Source organism: Aureobasidium pullulans (genome assembly GCF_000721785.1).
Source record: "Aureobasidium pullulans EXF-150 unplaced genomic scaffold scaffold_19, whole genome shotgun sequence".
NCBI lineage: Eukaryota > Fungi > Ascomycota > Dothideomycetes > Dothideales > Saccotheciaceae > Aureobasidium > Aureobasidium pullulans.
In genome coordinates this window covers 58,021-75,939 of record NW_021941039.1, presented here as the reverse complement: position 1 = coordinate 75,939, position 17,919 = coordinate 58,021, and the positions used below count along the sequence as shown (strand labels likewise).

At 50.5% G+C, this 17,919-nt stretch overlaps 9 protein-coding genes across 9 annotated transcripts; 3 read left to right on the top strand and 6 right to left on the bottom strand.

The window, feature by feature from the left end:
* Positions 1–174: 174 nt before the first annotated feature.
* M438DRAFT_279952 (uncharacterized protein) lies at positions 175–2,175 on the bottom strand (the record flags this gene model as incomplete). The annotated part of the gene is made up of 2 exons (XM_029901128.1): positions 175–361; positions 1,199–2,175. Coding segments are annotated over 2 exons (1,164 nt in total), but the record flags the coding sequence as incomplete, so codon positions are not given.
* Positions 2,176–3,103: 928 nt separating this feature from the next.
* On the bottom strand, positions 3,104–4,850 carry M438DRAFT_367946 (uncharacterized protein). Its single transcript, XM_029908003.1, has 2 exons — positions 3,498–4,850; positions 3,104–3,442 (listed from the first exon to the last, which is right to left on the bottom strand). Exons 1-2 carry the CDS (start codon positions 4,819–4,821, stop codon positions 3,150–3,152), a joined length of 1,617 nt encoding a protein of 538 aa, XP_029757469.1. The 5' UTR covers positions 4,822–4,850; the 3' UTR covers positions 3,104–3,149.
* A 2,060-nt stretch (positions 4,851–6,910) lies between these two features.
* M438DRAFT_348142 (NAD(P)-binding protein) lies at positions 6,911–8,055 on the bottom strand. The gene has a single exon (XM_029906068.1). The coding sequence runs from the start codon at positions 7,904–7,906 to the stop codon at positions 6,959–6,961; it is 948 nt and encodes a 315-aa protein (XP_029757468.1). The 5' UTR covers positions 7,907–8,055; the 3' UTR covers positions 6,911–6,958.
* A 485-nt stretch (positions 8,056–8,540) lies between these two features.
* Positions 8,541–9,770, bottom strand: M438DRAFT_348141 (uncharacterized protein). The gene has a single exon (XM_029906067.1). It carries the CDS (start codon positions 9,724–9,726, stop codon positions 8,647–8,649), a length of 1,080 nt encoding a protein of 359 aa, XP_029757467.1. The 5' UTR covers positions 9,727–9,770; the 3' UTR covers positions 8,541–8,646.
* A 309-nt stretch (positions 9,771–10,079) lies between these two features.
* M438DRAFT_367943 (uncharacterized protein) lies at positions 10,080–11,303 on the top strand. Its single transcript, XM_029908002.1, has 2 exons — positions 10,080–10,720; positions 10,785–11,303. The coding sequence occupies exons 1-2, from the start codon at positions 10,474–10,476 to the stop codon at positions 11,036–11,038; spliced, it is 501 nt and encodes a 166-aa protein (XP_029757466.1). The 5' UTR covers positions 10,080–10,473; the 3' UTR covers positions 11,039–11,303.
* Positions 11,304–12,132: 829 nt separating this feature from the next.
* On the top strand, positions 12,133–12,887 carry M438DRAFT_367942 (uncharacterized protein; the record flags this gene model as incomplete). Its single annotated transcript, XM_029908001.1, has 2 exons — positions 12,133–12,597; positions 12,661–12,887. Exons 1-2 carry the CDS (start codon positions 12,291–12,293, stop codon positions 12,885–12,887), a joined length of 534 nt encoding a protein of 177 aa, XP_029757465.1. The 5' UTR covers positions 12,133–12,290.
* A 648-nt stretch (positions 12,888–13,535) lies between these two features.
* On the top strand, positions 13,536–14,758 carry M438DRAFT_348139 (putative 5-proFAR isomerase His6). The gene is made up of 3 exons (XM_029906066.1): positions 13,536–14,032; positions 14,161–14,347; positions 14,398–14,758. The coding sequence occupies exons 1-3, from the start codon at positions 13,733–13,735 to the stop codon at positions 14,682–14,684; spliced, it is 774 nt and encodes a 257-aa protein (XP_029757464.1). The 5' UTR covers positions 13,536–13,732; the 3' UTR covers positions 14,685–14,758.
* Positions 14,759–15,725: 967 nt separating this feature from the next.
* On the bottom strand, positions 15,726–16,172 carry M438DRAFT_338053 (uncharacterized protein; the record flags this gene model as incomplete). Its single annotated transcript, XM_029904067.1, has 1 exon — positions 15,726–16,172. The coding sequence occupies one exon, from the start codon at positions 16,170–16,172 to the stop codon at positions 15,726–15,728; it is 447 nt and encodes a 148-aa protein (XP_029757463.1).
* A 448-nt stretch (positions 16,173–16,620) lies between these two features.
* Positions 16,621–17,885, bottom strand: M438DRAFT_77917 (uncharacterized protein). Its single transcript, XM_029910314.1, has one exon. It carries the CDS (start codon positions 17,753–17,755, stop codon positions 17,069–17,071), a length of 687 nt encoding a protein of 228 aa, XP_029757462.1. The 5' UTR covers positions 17,756–17,885; the 3' UTR covers positions 16,621–17,068.
* Positions 17,886–17,919: the final 34 nt, after the last annotated feature.

Here is a 17,919-nt window from a genome sequence, read left to right as displayed (position 1 = left end):
AACTGGACCGGACTGAACACCAGCAGCCGAGGCCCTAGGAGCTTGGGTTTTGGGCGAATATGCTACTGGACTTCCCTGAGTCTCGTCGCCAGATCTTCCAGGAGTAAGCTTCGAGAGTGTAGCAACGATAGGACTTTTCTGGGCAGCGGAAGCTGCGGAGCTAATCATCTCATAGGAACTGATCACTTCAAAAATCGATCTTCGAGGCGAAGATGTTGGACTTGACTGGGCTCCAGAGCTGGACGTCTGCGATGCTCCTTTTGTAGGAACCTCCTTCCGGGGCGAAGAGGCCACTGGGCTTGTCTGAGTATCGTTGCTGGCATACTTTGGTGCAGTAGACTTGGCTGGGGAAGTGATGGGACTAGGTCTTCCAACACTGGTGTGTTGAGCTTTGGACGGCGAAATGACCGGGCTGGTCTGTGTCTCGATGCCGATAGTCTGAGCCGTGACTGTTGAGGTGATTGGACTGGTCGGTGTCTTCGTGCTGAGCGGTGAGGCAATGGGGCTGGATTGGGTACCAGCATTGGTAGTTTGAGCCTTGAGTGGCGAAGCCACAGGAGAAGTCTGTGTCTCGATACTGTTAGACACAGGCCTAATCGGTGAAGCGATATGGCTCGTCTGCGTATCGATGCTGATAGTCTGAGCCTGAATTGGTGAGGCCGTGGGGCTGAACTGAGTGGCAGTGTTCGTATGTTGGGGCTTAATTGGCGAAGCAACGGGTGTAGTCTGTGTCTCATTACTGCTAATTTGTAGCTTGACTGGTGAGGCGATAGGACTGAATTGAGTAGCAGTGTTTGTGTACCGTGCTTTGATTGGTGAAGCGATTGGGGTAGTTTGTGTCTCCGTACTGCTAGTCTGGAGTTTGATTGGTGAAGCGATGGGACTGAACTGAGTTCCAGTGTTGGTGGTCTTGATCTTGACAGGAGACGCGAGAGGAGTCGTCTGCGTCTCAGTGCTAGATGTCTGAGCTTTGATCGGTGAAGCAACAGGGCTAGTCTGAGTCTCAGTGCTGCTGGTTTGGATCTTGACAGGCGATGGGACCGGACTGAATTGAGTTCCAGTGTTGGTTGTTTTGATCTTGATGGGCGAAGCGATTGGAGTGGTCTGAGTTTCGATACTGCTCGTCTGAATCTTGACTGGCGAAGAAATCGGGGTGGTCTGCGTCTCGGTACTGCTGGTTTTGATCTTGATTGGCGACTTGATAGGACTGGTTTGAGTCTCTGCGCTGGCCATCTGAGGAAGCGGCTTGATGGGCTTTGGCGAGATGGGACTCATCTGCGTGCCAACAGAAGCAGTCGGGTTCTTGATCGACGGTTGGATCTCCAAGTACTGCAACGCTGACATTGCCAAAGCCTGCTTGGCCCTTCTCTTCCGGCTTCGAACAGAGTTGTCGGAGAGTACACTGCGCGTATCTGATCCTTCATCATCTTCAGACTCGTACTCTTCTTCGCCATCGCTAAGGGCGTCGAATTCATCTGCGAGGTTGAAGCCACCGGTGAAGGACTGGCGTTTCTCTTTCTTGCTGGTAGAGGTGGGGGGAGAGGGCTTGACAACATCGCCTTCTATGGCGGTGACTTTCTCCACGAAGTCGTAGAGACAGTCATCCAGTTCGTCGACAGCTAGATCTTTCGTGATGCTGATGTGTCGTTCGAAGATGTCGATGCGTTCGTAGAGAGAGTCTATTTCTCGATCTTTGGCGTCCAGCACCAACTGTTGTCGTTCCAAATCTCCTTCCAGACCTTTCACTTCGGCAAGTTTGTCATCGCGATCAGTCTTGACCTCAAGCAGTTCGGCGGCGAATAGGCGAGCTTCAGCTTCGCGGGCTGTGAGGAGCTGTTCTACCTCATAGAGACCATTGAGCTCTTTTGCGTTGGCTTTGACGGTGATCTCGAGGACAGAACTTCGACGCCTCAAGAACTCGGCTTCTTCGTGGGCTTTCTCATGATCCCTCACTGTGCGGTCGACCAGTTCTTTCAGAAATGAGATTTCTCGATCTTTGGCATCGATATCTGAAGCCTGGTTGTCGACTTGTACTTGAAGCCCACCATTCGACTCCTCATAGTAAGCAAAGTCTTCCTCCAGGCGGTTGTATTGCTCCTTAAGACGTTCGATTTCGTTCAGGAGAGGTTCCTGCGCGTTGATGAAAACAGTGGGCGACGAGGGCTCACTCAACATTTTGAGTTTGATGTTTGTGGTGTGGTGCTTGTTTGCAGGAATGCGGCACGCGATGAGAAGATTCTGGGTATCATGGTGGTAGGTGTCATTGTCGCGGTCTGACAAAGAATGACAATCGCCGCATCCGGCTGTCTTGACAATGAGAGTGAAGTGAAAGATGTTGCTCTTGTGGTGACTTCGACAGCCGGATTTGGAAATTGCTTTCACTTTCTTTTGTCTGTATTCTTTCCAATCACATTGCGAATTGACATGAAACATGCGAGTCTGTTTTGATTTTGTTTCGCTTTGTTGTAGGTACTCGTATAACCTTTTCGTTTGGCGGTCCAATCAGCGGTCCAGTCTAGGTCAGTCCGAACGATGACCTGGTGATCAAGAGAAGCCATGGTATTTTAGGTCTATCGATGAGCAGACCTTCTGTTTAAACTGGGAGCTCTTGGCATCTGATACGACGGGTTAGGAGTGAGGCATCTTCTTGAAGGAAGGAGGTCAACCGCAATACAGGAAGTCGCGTGTCGGCGTCGCGCAAGAAACGATCAATTCAGACGGTCGAGTGCCAACTCTGCTCTTCAGAATGCGACTTGACTAAACAGTACCAGCGCTCACGAACTGGCTCAAACACTAGATTGTGAGATATTCTAAGTGATTTGACGGAGAGTGCAAAAGTGCTTGTGCTTCCTCGCTCTCAAGTCTCCAACAGCCGGAAGAAGCCGCGTCTTCCTACAGCCTTCATTCCGTGCTACGAGGCATGTGCATACATCAACGAGCAGCTTTCGAAACAACAACAGCACAATCCTCGGCTTCGAGGAGAAATCAGATCCAAACTGAGGGCTTATAGGAGAAAACGAAGTTGATGCTGAATTGAAAAACATATTAAGATATGATCACCAGAAAAGCGAAACTAAAGCGAACCAACGAAACCAAATTGCACACCCCCTTCTCTTTCTTCAATCTTGAGAGCCCCATCTCCATCAATCTCAAACGCCAGATCTGAGACGCTTAGGTGCGGGTTTGCTGAGCGCAGCATTGGCCCTCCTCTTCGTTGCGGGCGATGCAGCGACCGTCGGGACCTGTCTGCCAAGAACGTTGAATGTCTTGTCTGCTTCGTAAACGGCCTCGTCAGAAATTTCAGGCAGTTCCCAGGGGTCGAATCGGTCCCCAGAGTTTCCTTCTTCGGGGGTGAAGGGCCAGATGTTGCCAATGGCCTTCCAGAACGGACGGAGCATGCCTCCCTTCAAAGCGTCTCTGGCTTCTTCTTTGGCGATGTGGCCTATGGAAAAATGTGTCAGTTGTGTACGTGAGGCATGAAAGTGGATATAACTTACCACGTGCAAGGTCGGCGGTAATTTGATCGCTCATGACTTGTTCCATGTAAGGAGTTTCGCCATAGGGGAAACGTGCAGCCTCTTTGCGATGCCACACCTCTGGATAGGGTAGCTCGGGGACCCCTTCATCTTGGTTTTGGGTCTCCTCTCCAGCTTCAGGATCGAGAGGAGCGGAAGCAGAAGGTTTTCCAGGAGAACGCCTCACAGCAGGGGTCTGGGAGTTCCGACCTTGGACGGCTTCTTCAGCGGCAGCAAAAGCCTCTGCTTTTGCAGCATCTCTGGCAGCAGCGGAAGCGGAAAGCTTTGTGGGAGAAGGTCTTGCAGCAGGGGTCTGAGAGCTTCGAGCTTGGGCGGCTTCTTTGGCTTCTTTGGCGGCAGCAACAGCCTTTGCTCTTGCGGCGCGCTCCTTGGGAATTCTCTCACGATCTTGAGCAAGCATGACCTGCAACTTGGGGTGCTGAGGAACACCTCCAATAGCAACACCGTCTGGAGTAACACGCCATTGGTCGTGTTTGGTGGGCTTGATGGGTTTGATCATCGAGGTGCTGTCGGGAAATTGATCTCTGGTGAACCACTGCTCGGATCCCTCGGCAATGCGTTCCTGGTGAACCCAGATCATCCACATGACCTTGCGGTAGCGCTCATGGGTCTCCTGATCGCCTTCTGGAGAAATATCATCCCCCAAGGTGTGATGCTTGTCGAGCCAAGCTTTTAGTCTGATGAGTTTGTCTTCGAAGTCGGCGCAGTTTTCGACGCCTTCGTCTGAGAGGAAGTTCTCGGCTTGACGCAACTTTTGAGCCAGGTTGACGGGCGCAGGCACCTTTTCACCATAGCGGTTGTAAACAGCAGGCTTGTCCGTGACGGTCATGGGAGCGCGTTGCGGAGGGAAGGGGTCCATGCGGTCTTCAGGAGGTGGAGAGTCGTGGATGAGTTTGGGTTTGCCCTTGGAAGGCGATTGCGAACGAGTCACGCGTCGAGTGGTGGTTTGAGGGGCCGGCACACGGCCTCGTTTGCCTGGAGATATGTTCGAAGGCATGGAGCTGGTAGGGAGAGGTGGTGTGGGTCCGAAAGCAGTTGCTGGAGCGGAACCTGCTGCCTTTGACGTGGAGCGGGTACTACGTCGGGGAGAGGGTTGTGACGGCTGCTTTGGTTTGTAGGCGTGTTCTGTGTCTGAGATTCTTCTGCCTGGACCGAATTTGGCTTCGCGAGTCTCGGCCACAGTCCTGGGCTTCGATGGAGCTTTGGCGCGAGGATAGTCTGACTCTGTGTCGGTTTCTGAATTACCTGACAAGATATTTGACATGTTGCCAAACTTAGACGGCATGCTTGCGGTGTTGTACCTGGATTGAGAGTGAGACTTGACTGTGAGTGAGAGTGAGAGTGCGATTGAGCGTGTTTCCGAGTGTGTCCTCTGAGATAGGCCAACACGATCAAGACAAACAGTAGCAGTCTTGGGAAAAGAGGATGGAAAAGAAAAGATGCGACAATTGAATCAAAACAGTGGCCAGCTAGACATGGCGGGAAATGAGGACGCATTCCTAAGACAGGAGATGCGTGCCTTTGCTGCATTCCACGAGTCGTCAACAGCAAACAATCGTCTTATGCATGACCAACCTTGCTACTGCTTGCTAGGGATATTGTTCTTGAGCCGTCTTGTACAATTGCTCTCCGTACCTCTCGAACAATCTGTGAGGAGCATTTTGAAGCCGAGATTGCAGTCAAGCACTGTCTTGTATCCAGAAGCTTCACGCGGCTTTTGCACTCATCGGGTCAGGCAGCGGATGTGACACGACGAGTTATCTCATGACGGCATATACTGCGTATGGATAGGCGCCTTTGAATCTTTCTTGGTGTCTCGCTTGAGTTGCTCGAGGTGCGCCAGTGTCTGCGACGCAGCTTGAGAAGTGCGCATTGCGGTTTGTCATGGGTGTTTGGTGAAGCGGCTGGTTGAAAGTCACCTCCATGTGCGTGAAAGACTCGAGATGTAGAATTCGTTCGTGAAGCGAGAGATGGCTCAATTCTGTCTTTGCGAGACAAAGAAGGCGAGTACCAGATGTGCGCACTCGAATGAAGCTTTGCAGCACGCAGGAGGTGAGAGCTCTTTGCTTGGTCTTGGCATTCGGAACTCCCGCTCGGAAGCTGCTCTTCACGTCTCCGCACCGTCATGTTTTCGAGCGCAATGTTTCTCAATCTCGAGAATCATGTCATGATCTTGACACACGCATATTCGCGCATTCGGGACGAGTCCTAGATGATGAAAGACGTAATGGATTGAAGGGCGACCTGAGTAGCTGACGCGTATCTCGGCACGAGGCAAGCTGAACAGACTGGGGACATCGCGTTCGTGTTCACCATCCTTGATGAGCTCCAAACCCTTGAGCAATTGGGGTTTGGTATTTGAGACTAGGTCAACTATCACTTTGTGTAGTGAGGGCGGTTCACCTTTCATGGCTGTTGAGTTGTGTTCAACACTTCTCTTGCCGACATGGCGACCCTGGTCTGGATTATACATATTTTCCATCGCTGTTTCTGATGTTTCTGAGGCCACCTGACAGTGTGATGTGTGAGGATCTTACAGTGGCAGATTGACCGACGACCAGGAATATCTTCAGAGAAATAACGTGTCAAGAGCGCAAGTTTATACCACGGTACCTTGATCGAACCACACCAAAACTTGCTCACATCCAACCACGCAGCACGACTCCCACTACAAAAGGGACCACTGTTCCCGCTTCCCTACCATATTGTCGTTTCAATCCCCTTCCTCACAAACGCATCTCAAAATGCGCCTCCACTTCCTCCCCCTCCTCCTGACCGCCGCCGCCGCAATCACAACAGCAACACCACTCGCCGAACCCCCAAAACACCCAAAACAACACCCAAAACAAGTTTTCACACCAGAAACAAAGATAGACCTGAGTGGTCTCCCCATAAAAATGGTATGAGGGAAATAGCAAATCCCAAACATATCTGCTATTAATTGCTGATTACCTTTCAATCAAAACAGGCGGAATGTTATGCGAGATATCGCCCAACGACCACACAAGCACAATGGTGTACAATGAGTATCGCCGAGATACATGCGTGGTGCCAGAAAACTTGGTTCAATTGCGTCTGCAAGCATCCGGCGGATAAACATCACGTTTGGCCTCGACAAGAAATGGAAGCCTACATCACGGGTGAGTTTCGATATGCGGAAATTTCAAGTCTTGGGTTGAGGGGTTCCTGCTGATGGTTGATCGGTTTTAGCTTTCAACGGATGGATGGATGCGATGTGTGGATTCCATACCATCACCAACACTGGAATGCCGCTCCTAGACATGTGCGGTGTCTTCTAGTTATCGACCAAGGCAAAGTCGAACGGGTCGAGCTAGAATGGAACTAGACGAGTTGGCAGGAAGGAAGGCGGCAAGCAAATGCAGAAAAAGATTGGTATATCGCAACGAAATTAGTTAGGCAGTCTATTGGATCAACTCTTTCAACACTTCGGCAGCAGTGCGCTTGGGTGCATACAATTCGAGAACCTCCTTGCTTGTTGTTTCGGACTTGCATTTGCCCTCCCATGATGTGACCGGGGCTTGCTTGATGGATCTGATGAGATTGGGGTGGGGTGATTGCGAGGCCATGCCGTCAATGAAAGACAGATCTTTGAAGGCGATCTTGTCCTTTTCGACCTTTGTGCCAATGTGCTCTTCTACCAGCTTGACGATATCATTGCCTGTGACGTCCTCGGGCCCGCTGACAACGTACTTCTTGTTCTCATGAGGTGTGAAGTCTTCCTGGCCGAGCAGGTGGGCGGCGACCCTGCCAACATCGTCAGAGTCGACCAGACCGGTGGGAGTGTCTGCGTCGATGATCAAGGAGAGGTTGCCTTCTTGCTTGCCAGTCTTGCGGTAGTTCTTGATGAACTCGGCGGTGGGTGCGAGGAACATTGGCAGGAAACCATTGGGCTGCAGAGATGTGAAGGCCAAATCCTTGAATTCGGGCTGACTGAGCATCATCTCGATGGCCCAATGCGAGCGGGGGTAGTATGCCATGTAGTCTGGAACAACATTGGCGGCGGTGGTCGAGATACGGACGACGTATTTGACGCCAGCCCTCAGGCAGTTGACGTAGAATTGACCCTCCTCGGCAAAGTGGGCGGGTTCGTTGTGGGAAGCGACGAAGATGCGCTCGACGTTGTGCTCTTGCAACCAGGCGGCATCGATCTCAACCCAGTTCTGTTCTGCAATTTCAACGCCAGGCAGTTGTGCGAGCTTCTTGGCGGCATCGCTGGAAGCTGAGCGGGTGAGGCAAAGGATGCGGTGGTTGGCGAGCGATTTTGTGTTCTTGATGAGCGAAGGAAGGGTTTCGACGACCTTTCTGCCAGTGTTGCCGGTTGCGCCGACGATGAGGATTGTGGGTGCCATTGTGTTGAGATGGGTAAGCTTGGTGGAGCTTGGGAGTTACTGGACAAGGAGGGATAGAGAAGCTGTTATGGTTGGGTGGTGTGACGATGATAAAAAGGACCTGCCTTCAGTGCGAAATATATACTCTACTCAAATCATGCTTCCTACCGTTACGAGAAAAGCTACATGCTTGCTTTATAATCCTGAAGTGACGTCGATGGTAAATAAGATTGTTGAGGTCTGGCGCAAATGGTATGGAAGGATATCCGGAGGCAGAATTCCCTGTTGTGGCCAGGAAAGGAAGTCGCGAACCCTTGGAAGATGTTTGTACCCGCGTCGGCACCCCGGATTGTTCGGATTGCATCTTCCCGGGCGGCCCGCATCTCGGCTCACGGGAGAGGGACATGACGAAGTTCAAGGGTGGAAGCTCGAGAATAGTTGAGCTTCTGCGATGCCCACCGAGATTTACTTCTTCCTCCCTCGCGCCGAGCAGTCCTGATAGCTAAGATCTCGAGAGCACTGTCATGATTCCGGAGAGAATGCATTGGCAGCCCAAGCCCACCAACCTCTCACCGAACCAACTCCTATGAGGACATCCCAAAATTATTCTGCAAGTTTACAGCTGGATACGGGCAGTAAAACGCGGGATCATCGATGCTGTGCTTGTACTAGTACTTGCTCGTGGTCGCACGAGAGAGCAGAACATGTAAAATAAGGGATGGTTCGTTATTCGTAAAGATATACATCAACAGCCAACCAGTCTAGAAACCATAATGACTTCCAGCCTCAGCTTTATTCCTCCTTCCCTGTGCCCACGCATCCTCGAGCGCCTCTTTCTGCGTACTAGCCGAATTGACCAACTGCTGCAAAGAGTGTTTACCAGGCGCAACAGCTTTAACAGCTCTATGTTCTACAGCTTGTCCTGCTGCGCGTAATTGCTCATTATTGTTGTATTCTTCATCCATGTTGAGGTGTGTTACGTTAATCGCGGAGGCGGAAGCGGCGTTGCGACCGAAGAGGCGGCGGCGCTCGGAGGCGGAGAGTTGGAGGTCGTCGGCGATGGAGGTGAGGGAGTTGGGGTCGGTGGGGGCGGGTGTGGGAACGTATGTGGTTGAGTCGTAAGGTTCTGTGGTCGTGGCAGTTTCGGGCTCAGCGAGTAGAGGTTGATAGTCTGCTGCTGGTGCTGCTGAGGAGGGTGTGGTGTCTGCTTGAGTGACCGAGAAGAGGGAGACCTTGGGTCTGGGAGCCGGAGCCTTGGGCGCTTCTGCAATCGTCGGCGCGGCGAGCGCTTGTGCAGCAGGAGCGGCATTGGGCAGGATCTTCTTCTTCATGGGTTTCTTGTTCCGCGCGACTGAGAGAGGCTTGAATTTCATAGCGTTGCCCACAGGCTTGACTTCTTTGGGAGCTTCATCCTGGAAAGGTGCTGGTAATGTTGATGTGTCTGTTTCGTCCTTGTTATCCTCTGTCGCTGGGGCAGGCGCAAATGCCGAAGGATCAGGCTCCACTCTTTCTCTACTGAATGCAGGCTCAGCGCCAGTCTTGAGGTTGACACCAGATCCGAGGCCTTTCTTCGCATCGTTGGCGCGTTTCGGTGCGGGCAAGAACGAGTTGAAGCCACCGAACTTGCCAGCTGTTCGCGCCTTCTTTGCTGGGGGCGCATCTGCCTCGGCTTCTGGTTGTATCGTAGGAAGGTCGACTTTGATCTTGCGTGGCGCTGACGGGTCGACGAGTTTTTGGAAGTTTGGCTTTTTGGCGGCGGGTTTTGATGCGGCAGGGACGGGCGTGACATTTGGTGTTTCTGAATCAGAGCCTTCGCTGTCTGAGTATCCTACGAGAGCCATGGTGATATGCGACAACGATGTTGATTGAATTGACCTTTGGCGGCACATCGAAACTGCGAAGAATGATGGAAGAGGGTCCAAGCTTTGGCATTCCTGGCAGCCGCGGTCCACGCCAAGCCCTCTGTCCCTTCCTTGATGCATCTACGTAGTAACTTGCTTGATGTGTCCTCGGATTATCTTGAACAGAGAACATCACCATGTGGGGGAGATATATCACGCCTGGCAGGCTTATCAACGTTGATGACGATCTGAATATCGTTCAACATCACTGCTTTTCCTGAGCACCTATATTAGGACATAACACAACACGACAGAGTTTTAGGAGAGGTAAGGTTTCGTTCTTGCCAATCTGTCCGTCTTGTGCACTTTGGCCATGTCTACTGGCTACAAGACCCTCCACGGATCCCTGGTGTCACTTGTACACAAAGCAGAAGGAACCATAGGTGAAACTCGCCCTCGGTCAATATTATCTTTGACTGGAAGAGCCATGTACAATGAAACTCTTCAAGATCCAAACTCTGGAACGTACCAGTCTTGTCTCGCAAGGCCATGTCACTACTCGTCATCCGGTCAAAGACCAGGCCCTGTTTACTGAGACAAGAGCTGTCAAAATGACGGTCGATGACTGCGATTGCTAGAATCCCCAGCCTTCTGCTCATGTCTATGCAGCAATCAAGAAAGGCTATATCACCCCTGGCCACCTCGCCTTGAGACCATCAGCCACCGTTCTCGTATCAATCATCAGCCATGGCCAGCAATCCCTCCGACGGCACCACCAAAGCTTCAGCAAACCACAAGGTCAATCCCAGAGTCACTTCACGCATCGAGGACATCGACCTGAGCAAGCTTGAAAGCGATGGCACAAATCAACAACCCGATCTACCTGATCCATCTCCTCTACCTGCCACTCGCGGATTGGCACGATTGATGGGAAGAACTTTCCTGACCCACCTGACCCGCGAATTCAACAATGGTCGCCACGTTGCCGCATTAGGTATATCCATCGTAGCAGCCCATCTATCGCTACAGCCAGAGAACTGACATTTTATCAACCATAGGCTATTGGCCCAGACCCGTCGGCAAACCCCCCTCTGGCTATACCATCTACTTTGTCAACAGAGGCACCGGCACTGGCATTAGAGTCATGATCTTCGGTCACCCAAACGGACCTACCGATTCCTTAGCTCACTTTGTCGAGCATGTTGTCAGCATCATTCAGTGTGATCTGGCCAACTGTGCTTGCCCACTTTGCATCGGTCCTTGCAGACAGTTCGATCTGAACGCTGTAGCTGTTGTACTAGCCTCGACCTAAAGCGGTTCTAGCAGGCTATGCATGGGGAGGAAAACATGAAGTGGGCAGAGACAGCGATGGAGTGGAACACAAGTGGGTGTTACTGTGGTCGAAAAGTCGATTTGAAGCAGGATGGCAATGACAGTGGAATGGCAGACATGGGGTTGGTCATTTTTTGGGTCGTCTCTGGCAAAACGTAATGGGGGAACAAGACTCTCTCTCACAGCCTCTTCTACAAGCGCTTACAAGCATAAATTGAGACCTCAAGATGATTTCAAACAGCCTAGATACTTTACTCAACCTGGGAAAATGAACTTGCCGTTCATCGTGACTCCTGGCTCTGACGTGGGTGCTGATTAGCCCGACACACAGTATTGGGGATTCGAGAAGGAGCTGGCACATTTGCATGCAGGTTCGAGCAGCGTCTTGTGAGAAATTGGTAGATGACAAAGAGCATACGATAGTGTATCTTTATGTTTCTGCCGTTTTCAAAGCTTGGACGATTATGCAGGCAAGAACAAGAATCAAAGCGTCAGCAAAGGCTCAGTGAAACACAGGATATATATTAAGCTCCAGCAGAATTCCCATCCAGAGGACCAAACGGGTTGTTTAGCGCAAGCGGCAAACTCGCCTCTCGTGATCCCGCCCTGGAGCGGCCAAAACTCTGAACAAGACCACTGGCGCCAGCGGCCCATCACCATCACCATCACCACAAGAAATCAATCACCTCTTGGAGTGGCGAAGAATCTGAACAAGACTACTCGCGCCAAGTAGCTTTCTGAAAACCTTCCTTTTGTTTTGCTCATAGTGTGAGGAGGTAGGTGGGGGATGTGTTTTGCTGTGGTGAAGGGAAAGGATGGGCTGGATGGCGTTTGTGGGGAGTTTGGGGGCCGGGGTTCAAATCATTGAGTCGTTGGATTTGTTTTGCGTTGGAATCCTCATTGGGCGCAGCAACGCTTTCTTTGTCCTGCAGGTGTACCAGTTGTTCCTCATCTGTCACGGCACGCTCATCCGACAGGATCAAATAACAGGTTATCAAGGCTTGAGATTGTAGACCAGACCTGTTGTTTCTTGTCATAGTCTCATCTACTTACCTCCAAAGAAAGACGTAGACTGCCGTTTGCTAAGACAAGAAGTGTCCAAACCACGATCTTTGAAAGCTTTGGAACCTTCAGTGCCCAACCTTATCAAGGCAGCAATCAAGGATACTTCTCTATATCATGCTCGCCTTCCCAGCTAGAGATCATCTGCAGAACTGTATCAGACATCAACCATGGCAGACAACATGATCTCCGCCTCCAAGGCCAGACCTTCAATTGAGACAGAGGACTCCTCCTCCTTTACCTCCCAGACCAACACATCAGTCAAGACAGAGCACATCTCTTCAGCTTCCATGCCCACCACTCCAATCAGCCCCAGCTTCAAACTGCAAATGTGCGAGATCAACCTGAGCGAATACCAAAGCGATGGCACATACCAGAAACCCGCCCAGATCCAGCTTCAATACAGATCAAACGATACCATCCTGCTCAACGAATTGACCTGCGAATTCAACCGTGGCCACCACGTTGCTGCCCTCGGTACGCATCTCCTAACTCCCTAATCTACCATCTCTATTCCAAAGGCTAATGTTCTATTCGCAGGTTTCTGGGCCAAATGCATCGGTGGAGTTCCTAATGGATATGCATTATACGGCACTCTCATCTACGGTCATCCCAAAGGTCCTACCGAGTCGTACAAGCATTTGGCCGAACATGTCGTCAGTATGATCAAGGGAGATATTGCCAATTGTGCTTGTGCTTTGTGTACTGGTCCTAGCAGGATTCTGGAGGTTTCGGAAGAGACTTTTGATCACAGTGAGCAGGAGTAGAAATACACTGCTATTTGTGAACGGCGATTTGTGGTGTGGAGGGACGAGGGTTTCATCTGGCGTCCCGGGCGGCATTTTTCAGGCAGACTTTGGTGAAGAGCAGCGGACTGACCGGAAGGAGCATGGACTGACCTACTTGCAAAGTTCTTGTTGTTTTCCCTCTGCAGTCTGGGTGGTGATGCGATTATATGGCACTGGCCAGGTCACAGTGGTTTCTTTCTCAGGCTCTTTCGCAAACAAGTGGTATCTAACCCACAGTTCTTTACCTTTTGATGGCTCGTTTATGTGCAGCTTCTTCTTCTCTTTGTGACTATGATTGCCCATACTGTGGCTCGTCTTTCGACTATGCTCTTGTCTCCGGACCTCCTCCCAGCTCAGAAATGGTCGGCTGGTCAGCTAGACCATTGGGTTGTTATGCGGCTGTCAGTGATCGTCATTTGAGTGAGGAGGGTGACAGGGCGTGGCAGAGAGATTCGGGTAGGAGGTCGAAGGTTATCGATGAATCAGCGTGGTGGGGTCAGCATCGCTGTCGGTTGCTAGTGTGGTCAAGGTCGACGTCAAGTCATGGAGACGTCGCAAGGATGTGTTCAACTCAAGGCAAGACAGCGACGGCGGGCTTTGACGTGGCGCGGAGGATGAACATGATTCTGTCGCGCATTGAAAGCTTTTGTGCATGCTGCTATCGCTTTCTTCGACTTGTGTTTTGTCTCGAAAGCTTCAAGCTCTCTCCGGAGATCGCCGGTTTCGGCCTCCAAGTCCGCATCGTCATACCCGCAAAAAAGTACACCCAAGCCCATCCAAAGCCAACAACATACCACCAACAAACCACATATCAACTCACGACAATGACAAAATTTCGCCCTTGCATCGATCTCCACGCCGGCAGTGTAAAGCAAATCGTCGGCGGCACATTGACGACAACCGACTCTGAGCTCAAAACAAACTTCACCTCCAAACTACCATCGTCGTATTATGCAAATCTGTACAAGGAAAATGCGTTGGAGGGTGCGCATGTGATTATGCTGGGGCCTGGAAATACGGATGCGTGCAAAGAGGCTTGTGAAGCTTGGCCGGGGCATTTGCAAGTTGGTGGTGGTATTAATGATGGGAATGCGAAAGAGTGGATTGAGTATGGTGCTAGCAAGGTGAGTTGATACATTGTTGTCTTTCTGTAGAGGAGTGTTTCAAACAAAGCGAAATGTTCCTCCAAAGAAAGACATTCTTTCCTAGTATTATCAACATTCGTAAATCATCTGCTAAGTATAAACTGTAGGTCATCATCACATCCTTCCTCTTCCCCTCTGGCAAATTCTCCCTGGAACGTCTACAATCAGTACTCAAAGCTCTGGACAACGACACTTCAAAACTCGTCATCGATCTAAGTTGCCGTCGTAAGGGCGATACCTGGTTCGTCGCCATGAACAAATGGCAAGATCTGACTGATATGGAATTGACTGCTGGTAAGCTATTCAGCTTCCTTTCGAGTATCTGAGCTAATCGCATTATTCAGAATCAATCTCCCTCCTCCAACCCTACTGCTCAGAATTTCTCATCCATGCAGCAGACAACGAAGGCCTCCAACAAGGCATCGACGAAATCCTCGTCCGCAAACTCTCGGAATGGTCTTCAATCCCTGTCACATACGCAGGCGGTGGTCGCAACTTGCAAGATCTCGAATTGGTGGAGAGTTTGAGTGGTGGCAAGGTGGATTTGACTATCGGAAGTGCATTGGATGTGTTTGGAGGAAATGGTGTCAAGTTTGATGAATGTTGTGAGTGGAACAAGTCTAGAGTATAGGAGATGAAGAGTGACAAGCATGAGCTGCGTTGATATAGATGATGGAAGATATAGAACGCCTTCCTTTCGCCAACAATGAAGCATGAAAAACCTCCTGCATTTTGATAGGCCTCTACTAGTGAAGATATGGTATGGCCGAGAGAGCTCAGATACCGAACACCAAGCCGCCTCCAAATCTCTTGCACTATATATTCTGTCCACTACCTCTCAGCATCTAGATCATCCATGCAGGCGCCGACGTGCGCACGACCATCCCGTCACATCATCAGCCGCAAGCATTGCTTGCAGTGTTTCCAAGCGTCCGTCATTTCCTAATTCACCGCGCCCCATCATCGCGGATCAGGTCGACGAAGGTCAAGGGCCGCTCTAACATCCGACTCTCCGCGATGGAGAATTAATCGGATACGGAAGTATTGCACGAGGCTTCGATCATGAGAGGGAAAGCGTGGTAGTGTGTTCTCCTTGGATCATCTACCGCGTAGTATGGCACCCTTTTTTTTTCGGTCATCAGGTCGATAGATTGATGGCTTCCATTAGAGACCCGGTTATCGTGATCAGTGAGCGACGGAGTACGGATGCATTGCACGAAGTTGAATATGTCATGGGTCGTCGTTGACCTGTGCTTGTTGTTCGCTATAACAGCACTCGGTCATTGGGTTAATGAAGTGATCGCTTGCATGGGAGATCCGATTATCGTGCTCAACGATCAACGGGATACGGATAAAATGCACGAGGGTGAATATGTCATGGGTCGTCGTTGACCTGTGCTTCTTGTTCACTACATAACGACATCTGCTTTTCGTCTCCTGCATTATTGGTAGTACTATCACACACTGTGCGAATGCATGACGGCTTCGAAGCGGAATAATGAATCGTTAGCACGCAAACTAATATAGAACAAGAAAGATTGCAAGAGTATGTACAAGTAAAAGAAAATAATGATATTCGAAGAGAAAAAGAAGTTGCCAACATCAGCTCTCTCAACTGGTATATAACGCCATGTGCCATACTATTCCATTTCTCGATTCTATAATGCCCAACTCAGTTGGCAATAACAATCTTAGGCATAGAACTCCCCCAATCAGAGATATAAAACTGCTGACACCCTCTGCCACCGAAAATCTGCTGGCCTCTTCCCCTATCATTTCCCTGCGCGCAAACCTTCCAAAATTGTCTTCTGCACCAATACTCAGGGATCCAAACATTGCTGTTCTGGTTCATGCGGCCATCTTTGAGACATTGGGGGTTGGGGACGATGGCTACTTTGTTTGTGCGGTCGAAGTTTTGACCGATGGAGGCGACGACGCCGGGGAGGTGGAGGTTGCGGGAGCAGAGGAGGTCGATGGCGGGATTGATGGTGGGGTATTTGTATTGGCATTGGGCTTGGTATTGGGCCCATTCACGGTCGGTCTCTGCGAGAGATGAGGTGGTGAAAATAAGGACACAGAGGGAGAGGATGAAGGAAATAGTAATGGATAGACGAGCCATGATGAATACTTGTCGTAGATTGTATCAGTAGATTGATCTGTTGCGTGGGCTTAATCGTTCAGCTGACGGTAGATTGTAGTTTATATGTGGTTCTTGTTTGAGATGGTGAGTGTAAGAAGATGTGTTTTCTTGAGAGAAGAAAGTCGGTTCGATGGCAGGGCGCTCGACATTTATCCAAGAGGGACAAAAGAGGCGGTTCAGATGTTGCTGATACAAAGGAGGATGTGAAAGAGATTGAAGGCGAAAGGGACTCTTCGTTGTCGGCAAACGCCTCGATGATATTTCCTTTGATGGTCGAAAATTATGAATTCATTCGGTCATTGATCAAGCCTTGTTCTGAAATTGAGTGATCTGGTCAAGCGGACAAGCCGCGTTCTGGACCTCGGGAGACTCAATTCAGGCGAGCCACACAAAATTTCAAAGCGATTGTTTTAAGGTAGGGCGGTTGTAGTTCGACCTTCGGCCGTCATCCCGGACTCTTCGACCTTGAATTATCCTTAGTAAGTGGTCTCATCTGACCCGGCCTGAATGCTCTGTCGATTTGGACCAGCATTTCCCGTATCAATGGAAGCCTGCCAATCGCTCCGAGCGCATAGATTCACATTATCGGCTCTTGAAGCGCTCATGTGTCATGAGCGTCTTGACTATCTTGACAGCTTCATCACAAGCTCCGTCTTGCCAAGAATCAAGATCATGACAGCGCATGAAGTGTCCGGAGTTGTGATAGTGCTTCTGGATAAAGTCCAGTTGGTCAGAAGTGAATTTTCTGTCGGTAAGATGCGCGGCATAGGCTTGCATCTGAGTAGCCTCACGAGATGGCGTAGCATCAGAATCCAGTCGCGGTCTTTTATTAGACTTGGGCTTAGCCTCGCCGTCAGAGTCCGCCCTGAGAGTTCTCAAGGTGTGACGTCCTTCTTCCCGGTCATCCTCGTTGTGAATTTTGAGTCCGATGTCATGAGAAAGTCGAATTCACCACCATAACAGCGCTTCAAGAACTCCTTCTCCTCGGTAGTGTATGGTGGTTCTGCCTGGGTGACGTTGCTTACGTGCTCGGCCTGAGACTCTTGAGTAAGTCTGTTGTTGTACCTTTCGGTCTCCGTTCCAGGCCATGAAGCATATATGTAATACATTCCATCAGGATCCAAGCTGCTCTGATCTCTCGATTGGCCCTGCAACCACAACTTGTGCAGTTTTAGGCGAACAACCAAACCAAGCACATGATTGGTATCACGCTTGATGATCGGCTCTACCGCATTACTGCCAAACCTGAACTTGATGTTGACATCTGATTCCATCTTCATGGTAGAAAAAATGTTTACAGGATTTCCAGGTACGTAGAGGACATTGGTAAGCGTAATATGACATGCAGGCTTGGGAGGTTTGCCTTTGCCATAGGTTCTAGTGTGTAAGACCACTGTGCCTACTCCATGTACTTCAACTGACGGCTCCGCTCCGGGGGCTGATGAGATCTTGGTGCGGAAAGGGGTGTAGTCCGTGAACCATGCTCGGTCACTAGCCACATGAACGTTCGAGCTGGGCGAAACAACCCAATCCACGTTGTACGCGTCACCCTGAGGTGCCATGGCGGTGACGTGGTCTGAGATGAAAGGGTATAACGTCTCCAATGACTTCAGTCGAATTGAGCAGGAATCAGAAATGGAGTTGAAGTGATAGAAGATGCACGATGAGTCGTTGGTCGTGCTGCCAATGGCGATTGCAAAACGGGCATCCCTCAGCGAACGACCAA